This window comes from Bidens hawaiensis, unplaced genomic scaffold, assembly GCF_021521415.1.
Source record: "Bidens hawaiensis isolate Kalapana, Puna unplaced genomic scaffold, B.hawaiensis_p1.1 tig00018313_1, whole genome shotgun sequence".
Taxonomy (NCBI): Eukaryota; Viridiplantae; Streptophyta; class Magnoliopsida; order Asterales; family Asteraceae; genus Bidens; species Bidens hawaiensis.
The window spans coordinates 129,200-138,549 of record NW_027492768.1 but is presented as its reverse complement, the minus strand read 5'-3'; the positions used below and the strand labels follow the sequence as shown (position 1 = coordinate 138,549).

The 9,350-nt window shown below is 33.4% G+C and overlaps 1 protein-coding gene across 1 annotated transcript; it reads left to right on the top strand.

Annotated features, from left to right (window-relative positions):
* Nucleotides 1-319: 319 nt before the first annotated feature.
* Nucleotides 320-5,023, top strand: LOC143555790 (AP-2 complex subunit mu-like). The gene is made up of 12 exons (XM_077045289.1): nt 320-430; nt 2,605-2,782; nt 2,994-3,084; nt 3,176-3,270; nt 3,392-3,530; nt 3,600-3,738; nt 3,817-3,933; nt 4,028-4,118; nt 4,193-4,335; nt 4,408-4,522; nt 4,600-4,644; nt 4,721-5,023. The coding sequence occupies exons 1-12, from the start codon at nt 348-350 to the stop codon at nt 4,799-4,801; spliced, it is 1,317 nt and encodes a 438-aa protein (XP_076901404.1). The 5' UTR covers nt 320-347; the 3' UTR covers nt 4,802-5,023.
* The last annotated feature ends 4,327 nt before the right edge of the window (nt 5,024-9,350 follow it).

Sequence of the window (9,350 nt, the reverse complement as noted above, 5' to 3'; positions counted from 1 at the left end):
TCACCATCCAGCAGCACCACCATTCGCTACCACAATTTGTACACAACTACCAGCTTATTTTAGCTATCTACAAACGTTAAAAAACAGTCTTTCTTTGTGCAGACTGCAGTGATCCACGTGGTACGCAGGCACTCATCTCGACTCTATTCGTTTGAAACTAAATAAAGAAGCGGCGTTTATGTTCAAACGGACCTGCCTCAATTCGTCCGTTTACGACAGCTGATGCAATTCAACAAATCTAAACCCCCAATTTCCTAACAATACCTTCCAGATCTGATCGGAACTGTGCTGCCGTTGACGCACTTCTTACTTCAACTGCTCATCACTTCACCGGCGACTGTTAAAAGATGCCGGTGGCTGCTTCCGCTATCTACTTCTTAAACCTTCGCGGCGATGTTCTCATCAATCGCCTCTATCGCGATGACGTAGGGTCAGTTATCTATCTCTATGCGCCCTAATAAATTTAATATTATTGATTTTGTTAATTAGGTTACATTATAGATTTAATTGACTGATTGATATGCTGTTTGCCCTAGGTTGGAAGATCAGTATAAGTTCTGTTGCTAGGTTTATAGAGTTAGTTTAGAATCTAGGTCATGTTTTGAATTAGTAAAGTATATGCGATCACATAACCGCTTTCCGTATCACAAATAAAGCAATAACTAATTAACTGCATGTGTTTATGAACTCATTTCAATACCTAAAACTGGTGCTTTTGTGTATACATGGAGAATCTGTTGCTAAGGAGTTAGGTTATAGAAAGAGTTAAGTATCTAGGTCATGTTTTGATTTAGTGAAGTAAGCTAACAGTTTTTGTTAGGGGTGTGCAGTGCACGGTTTGGTTTGGTTTGGTTATTAGTCTCAAATCATATTAGTTAATCGGTTTTCGGTCTATACGGTTAATTTTTGGGTTGGTGGTTCGGTTTGGTTAATAACCAAAATCAAATTTGGCCTAAATTATTTGCTTAGAAATACATGAAATGGATGCATAAATATAGGAATGAAGGTATAAAATACATGAAACGGAGGCATAAAAGCTAGAAATATATGTAAATATGACTGGCTTGGTTTGGTTAACCGAGGGTAAAAAAAAATAACTGATAACCGATTTCTGGCTAATTTTCGTTCGGTTTTATCGGTTATCGGTTTGTTTTGGTTATTGCTCACCCCTAGTTTTTGTAAGGCTAAAGTGGGTATGTAGTATGTTCACACACCAATTTGATGTAAGTACATGTACATATTGTTAACTGGATACAATGAGAGAGAGAGAGATAGAAAGAGAGTGGATTATGCGATTACATAACCGCCTTCTGTGTCACAATTAAAGCAGTACATACATGTTTTTTTTAACGCATTGCTTAACCTAAAACTGGCATATATAAGATAAGGAATTGGTTTTATGAAGCAGTTTTTTGAAAGTTTTCTAGTATGATGTCGTTAGGACCTGATCTTTTATTGACAGCAAAGATGATCAGTATTAAATTATATGTTTTGTTTTACCGATGGCCCTTTCATGTACGTGATTACATTTCATGTGTAACCTAGAATCAATGAGATTTAGAGATTAAATACGCTATCTGTCTATTTGTTTCTTTATTGCTAATTTATTACTAACAAGTTAGTTTTTTGGAGTTAGTTTAGAATCTAGGTCATGTTTTTAATTAGTAAAGTAAGCTAATAATTATTGTAAGGCTAAAGTATGTATTACACACACTAATTTGAAGTAGTAATATGAAGTAAGAGAATCGCATAAGCACATGTACACATTGCTTACCTGATACAATGAGAGAGATAGATAGCGAATTTGCCACAACTAAAGCAATAAATACATACGTTTATGAACACATTTCTCTACCTAAAACTGGTTCTTCTATGGATACATGGAAAGTTTATATATATAAGAGGAGTTGGCTTTTGAACGCAGTTTCTAGAAAGTTCTTTAGCATGACTTTGGTTACTACATGGTCTCTTATTGACAGCAAGATGATTAGTACTAGATTATGTGTTCTGCTTTTTATTTTTTATGGTCGATCTTTTCATGTGTGTGATTACCTTTTACATGTAAACTAGAATCAAGGAGATTTAGTGATTAAATATGCTGTCTATTTGTCCTTTTTGATGTATGAAAATTAATTAAATAATTTGACGTTATCCTCGTTGTTTCATGTTTATCTTTATCTATGTTGAAAAATGCATACATTATTGTCAAATTTGTATTTGCAGTAAGTTATATGTGGATCTCACTGAGCAATTGCATTACAAGGTCATATTTTTCAATTGTTGTGAATATATTATACATATATATAACGTGATAAGTGGGATGAGGCGTTAGACACCATTAAGCAGATGGTAACTGGATTGCTGATATGGGCCAAACTGAGACCATTAATGGGGATTCTGTGCTTGGTGCCATGTCAGCAAATCAGTAGCAAACTGTTAATAGTGCATGTTATAAGGAATGATTTTGAGGGAGAGTTGGTTAGGCTTATTGTTTGAATCTTACTGTTCAGTCCTCACCTCATTTATGTGTCGTCTTTATATTTCATATAAATACGTTCATTTATCTTACTATGTTTATTTGTTGTTTACTGTCACATCTTTTAGGGGAAATATGGTTGATGCCTTCAGACTGCACATAATGCAAACAAAAGAACTAGGCACGTGTCCAGTTCGCCAGATCGGTGGTTGCTCTTTTTTCTATATGAGAATTAGCAATGTCTACATTGTTATCGTTGTCAGCAGTAATGCCAATGTAGCATGTGCCTTCAAGTTTGTTGTTGAGGTAATTCTTTTTCCTTATTTTTATTTTATGTTCAAGCTTCTATTACATTGATATATGTTTCATAAAAGAAAGATTAAGACTTGTAAACATGATATTCAGAATTTGAACCTTTTAACCTCTTAGTTCAACAATAAGGCAGTAGACCAAAAACTAAGTGTTTGATTTAAATTTCTAAGATTGATGCCAGATAATTATTTCTTTTCTCATGCAGGCGGTTAATTTATTTAAATCATATTTTGGCGGTGCTTTTGATGAGGATGCCATCCGTAACAACTTTGTTTTGATATATGAGTTATTAGATGGTATGAGATGCTTTTATTTATTTGATATTTCATTAGGTTTATTCACACTATATCATGTTTCACTCCGCTATATATGTTGTTTTATATGCAGAAATTATGGACTTTGGTTATCCACAAAATCTTTCACCAGAAATCTTAAAGCTTTACATTACTCAAGAAGGTGTACGCTCACCATTCTCATCCAAGGTTACATGCCACCTGTTATCTTTTTTCTATCAATACTAGGGTAATAATAATTTTTTTTAGATAGACTTTAAACTTTTTCTTAACTGCAGTTTGTTTGTTTTTTTCCAATTTATGTTAACAGCCTACAGATAAACCTGTACCCAATGCTACTTTACAAGTAACTGGTGCAGTTGGATGGCGCAGGGAAGGTCTTGTTTATAAAAAGAATGAAGTGTTTTTAGATATTGTGGAAAGTGTTAATCTTCTTATGTCTTCCAAAGGTACAAATTTAATGACATGCGTATGTGTTTAATATTTAATTCCCTGATTATTAACTTTAATGCTAATAGGTAGTGTACTACGTTGTGATGTAACGGGCAAGATTCTCATGAAATGTTTCCTTTCTGGAATGCCTGATTTGAAGCTGGGATTAAATGACAAAATTGGACTAGAAAAAGAATCTGAAATTAAGTCGCGCCCAACTAAGAGGTATTTTATACTTCACGTATTATTAATGCTTGTTCCAGACTCCAGTTTAGTTACAATTAACTTTATTATTTAATGCAGTGGGAAAACTATTGAGCTGGATGATGTTACCTTCCATCAGTGTGTGAACTTGACCAGATTTAATTCAGAAAAAACCGTGAGCTTTGTGCCACCAGATGGTGAATTCGAGCTGATGAAGTAAACATGCCTCTTTTTTTATTAATAATATTTAAATTCTTATATCAGCATATTATAACATTTATGTTAATAAGTTGGTACTTCTTTTTAACAGATATCGTATTACCGAGGGTGTAAATCTTCCATTCCGGGTATTACCAACCATCAAAGAATTGGGCAGGACACGCATGGAAGTTAACGTTAAGGTTTGTAAAACAACTAAATTATGACTTAATTTACTTTGTTTCTATTTGAATATTATTAACACTCGTTTTTTCAGGTAAAGAGCGTTTTTGGTGCAAAAATGTTTGCACTAGGAGTTGTGGTTAAGGTTCCGGTACCGAAACAGACTGCAAAAACAAGTGTTCAAGTGACATCAGGACGAGCAAAGTACAATGCTTCTTTGGACTGTTTAATGTGGAAGTAAGTATCTAACCATTGTGTGTGTGTGTGTTTTATTTTATAACACATGTTCTTATTATAAAATATTTGCAGGATCCGCAAATTTCCTGGTCAAACAGAAGCAACTCTGAGTGCTGAAGTCGAGTTGATCTCAACGATTGCAGAAAAGAAGTCATGGACCAGGCCACCGATACAGATGGAGTTTCAGGTAATAATATTTATACGTTAGCTCAATTTATCATTAAATAAATCATTTAAAAAATCGTATTCTCGTCTTTTGCGTAGGTTCCAATGTTTACAGCATCTGGATTAAGAGTCAGGTTTCTCAAGGTTCGGTTTTTGGTTTACTTGCACTAAACGGTGATTTCAACGTGGCGAAATAACACATTTTGGTCTTTTTTTGTAGGTATGGGAGAAGAGCGGGTACAATACGGTTGAGTGGGTGAGGTATATTACCAAAGCGGGTTCATATGAGATCAGATGCTAAACCAAACGGCACTTTAGATTTGTTTCTTGAAGTTGTGTGGTGTGTGCTATATCAACGTTTATAGAAATAATCGGATTTGAGAATTTGATTTTTCTTGGTGTTATAAAGGCATGCTCATTGATTAGAACTCTATGGTTTGCTGGAAAATTTGTTTTGACAAAACTTGCAGGATGACGGAATGTTGTATTTACTTGAAAAAATCGAATGTAATGAGCATAATTCACCGTTAACTTTGATGCTTTGATTCATGTTGTCCTCTTCCTGTCGAAATGTCAACATTTGAAGTCATGTTTGGGATTGAGTTTGAAAAATGCTTATTGGCTTATTAGGCTTTTCAAAAAGCCAATAGGTTTTGTTTTAGTACGATATTATGTAATTTAGGATATTAATGTACTTTGGTCATCTTGATAATCCCCTTGTTTTTTAGTAAATACCTGCTGTTCTTAAAAACAAGGGGCCAAAAGCTTAAGTCTTGTGAGGAAAATTTTTCTACATGTGTTTATTAAAGGAAACTAGGAAAAAGAAAAACAAGTGTATATAATTATTTTTCAAATTTTTATTAATAAAAAGTTAGTTCTTTAAAAATGTAGACGAAATGTAAGAAAGATGAGGGCCGATTTTATTTTTAAAGTAGTAGGTTTAATATAAAAAAATTGGTTTTTAGTTATCTGACAATGGAGTAAATGGGATTTAGGTGTCCAGTCATCTGAGATGCCTGGATTGAATTCCTCTCTCCTAGTCGCAATCCACGTAGGCGACGATGTTTAACTATATGGTGACTGGATCAGCCATCTGAGATGACTAGATCTAACTTTATTTCCTTACATATTATTCTGACATGTGATACCACCATATGAGACCAGCCATTTAAGATAGCCGAATTCATTTCCAATCATGACAACCTCTCATGGGTATATCGTTGGTGTAACTTAATTAATATGCCAATTCTCACCAATCAAACGACTATGTAAACTTAATCAATATATTTTATATACTATTTATAATTATCCTAATAATAAAAAAAAAGTGTTCATTGGAGCATGGAGTGTTGTATGATCATCGTTATATTAATTATAATGTTATTATGTATCTATATGTTATTATATTATTTTTAATATAGACGATATGAAATTAACTATATACTTTTTTTAATTCTTGTATAACCATCGTTATATTAATTATAATGTTATTATGTATCTATATGTTATTATATTATTTTTAATATAGACGATATGAAATTAACTATATACTTTTTTTAATTCTTGTATAACCATCGTTATATTAATTATATTGTTGTTTGTTTATCAGGTAAATATCAAATTGTCTTAAAACCCTTGATGGTGAATGATATTCAATGACCTCCTAGAAAATTAGATGGCACTCACTACACCAACTACCCTCCCCGTCTTTGCACGATGCAGGTAAATGTCCCATACGGATTTCATAAGGTCTCTAGATAAACTGTTAAACAAACAACACTATAATTAATATAACAATGGTTATACAACATTAAAAAAAGTATATAGTTAATATCATATCGTCTATATTAAAAATAATATAATAACATATAGATACATAATAACATTATTGCAAGGCCCCGTTCCCGGTAACCCTACTTTTGTGTTGGATTTACTCATAAACACAGTTCTAAAATCAGAGTAAATTAAAAACTTCGCGGAATAATTAAAAACTTCAACATCACATTACAAAACATTCATTCTTGTCTTAAGATACAAATAGTATTTTCATAAATATTTAATTAAAACAGTCATAACACTTCATCATGGATGCCAGTCTCTTCAGTCCATGCCATGTGTCCCTCCTCAAGCCAGCTGCCTCAACCTATTTGCCTGCGTGCATACTAAAAGTCAGCTTCGCTGAGTGAGTTCTAGAAAATCAAATAGCATACAATACATTCACATCCTTACTCATACGTATCCGAAGATGCGTATTCATACCTTACTTACATGCATACGTACTTACAGAATTCTTTCATACAACCCTATGGTATACCATAAGCTAGTCTATCTTAAACATCACAGATATTATAAGGGTCTGGTCCCAACATCACAGATATTATAAGGGACCAGCATCACAGATATTATAAGGGTCTGGTCCCTTCTGCCTCGAGTACCCATACCAGCATACTTGTCTCGTATACATATTAATATATACACACACATGCTCTTTCATACTATCATCATATGGCAATAACATTCAATACATAGTCATACACGTATCATACACTTATCCATTAAATAAATGTATTAACCACATAGGAGTATGCACACAGCCCCGAAAACATTTCAAAGAGAAATGGGGCTAGAACTCACCTGGAGTCGATTTCTCTCGCCGTTAATGGTAATTCCCTTATTTAGTTGTGCACGGCTAACTGTACAATACATCACGCGTGTCAATTATCTATTACCACTACTTCCTACATCTAAATTTATGAAACTCTCAACTAACAGGGGTCCGGGGGCAGCGCCCCTGGTAGCGGGGTCTAGGGGCGGCAGCCCCTAGTAGGGTCCAAGGGGCAGCGCCCCTGGCTGGGGTTGAGCTGCCAGGTCAGCTCGGAAAAATTTTTATTTTCATTAACAGTCATTTAACAAAAATGCATCAGAAAAATGAATTTTATAAAATTTCGCATGGAAGAATTTCGCTTCGCATGCATGGAAGAATTTCGCTTCGCATGACTTTTTCGCTTCGCATGCTTTTTCGCTTCACATGGAACTTTTTCGCTTCGCATGATCATGCGATGCGAAATTATTGATTTCGCTTCGCATGGCTGTGCGATGCGAAATTCCGGCCTTTCGTCGTTTTTATCATTTTAAAAGCCATCTTTCGACACATTCTGACCCCATGCACCTGATCGTGAACCCATATCTCTCATAATCCAACGCCACCTTTTCATCTTAAAGCGCACCCAAGAGGTTATAACTTACCAAGTTTATATTTTTCTTACATTTTACAACCCGATGTATCATTATACCTGTTTGCATGGCGATTCTAACCATAAAACTTAACCATTTAAACCGAAACCCACCTTTTGCTTCGGGTTCGAGTTCAGATCTGGACAATACGTAGATCTGGACGTGATTTTTGTTGCTTGACGATGTTAAACACGAGATTCCACTCTTCTTTGGCTTGGATTTTAAATCTGAGTGCTAAAGAGAGAGTATGTGTGTGTTTCTTGAGTGTGTGTGTGTTTGGATGAGAAAAGAAAAGAAAGGAAGAAGTGGTTGGGTTTATATAGAGAGGGTTTCATGGGTCCCACCACCCATTCCCAATTCCTACTCCACATATTATCCAAATACTTAACACACGATTAACTTAACGACATACACTTAATAAACTTTCTATTATGTATTATTTAACAAAAGTTGGATGTTACAATTATAATTAATATAACGACATATTATACAACACTCTATGCTTCAATGAACACTTTTTTTATTATTATTAGGATAATTATAAATAGTATATAAAATATATTTATTAAGTTTACATAGTTGTTTGATTGGTGAGAATTGGCATATTAATTATGTTACACCAACGATACACCCGTGAGAGGTTGTCATGATTGAAAATGAATTCGGGTATCTCAAATGGTTGATCTCATGTGGTGATGTCACATGTCAGAATAATACGTAAGGGAATAAAGTTTGATCTAGCCATCTCAAATGGCTGATCCAATCATCATACATTTACACGTCGTCACCTACGTGAATTGCCATTAGGAGAGAGAAATTCAATCCAACCATCTTAGGCTAGACACCTAAATCCCATTTGCTCTAATTTCACATACCTAAAAGCTATTTTCTTTATATTAAACATACTACTTTAATAAAAAAATCAATCAGGGCCTGTATCGATCAGTACTAGCGGGAGTACCATTTCGTTGGTTGTGGTATGATTTAAAATTTTATCTTTGACGGGTTCACAAATTTTGAGCTAAGTTTCAATTTTGGCCACTTTTATATTTGTTACTATATTATTATTACTTTTATATTATCCTATTATTATTATGATTATTATATTATTATTATTATTGTTTTTATAGTAATAGTACTATTATATTATGACTATTGTATATTACATTATATTATTATTTAATATTATATCATTTAACAGTTAATTATTTTTATATCAAATAAAATTGTTTTTGTTTAAATTAAAAAAAAATATTCCAAATACAACTTTTGTTTATAAATATTTTGTCAGCATTCAATGATAAATGTTTTGTTAGCATTCAGATATAAATTTAGTGAAAACTGAATCATAAGAATTCATAATAAAGTATTTTTTTGGAATTTGCTTTCGGTTGGATTTAATTAATGAAATGCTATTTTTATTTGCACTTATGTTATTCAAAGTTATTTATTTCTAATAAAACTTTTTGTTAGAAAATGGGTTAAAGATAGAGGGTATGTTTGGCAAAACTAGCTGGAAGCTGGTAGCTAGAAGCTGGAAGCTGGTACCTGTTAGCTGTAACTTTTTAGATATATTTAGATGTTTGGCAGAGTAGCTGGAGCTTTTTAGATATATT

Bases quoted from the DNA above. Each gene is read 5' to 3' on its own strand.
- LOC143555790 (XM_077045289.1), top strand. From the start codon at position 348: ATGCCGGTGGCTGCTTCCGCTATCTACTTCTTAAACCTTCGCGGCGAT. The intron at 431-2,604 runs GTCAGTTATCTA...CACATCTTTTAG, and splicing joins CTCTATCGCGATGACGTAGG to GGGAAATATGGTTGATGCCT. The intron at 2,783-2,993 runs GTAATTCTTTTT...TTTCTCATGCAG, and splicing joins CCTTCAAGTTTGTTGTTGAG to GCGGTTAATTTATTTAAATC.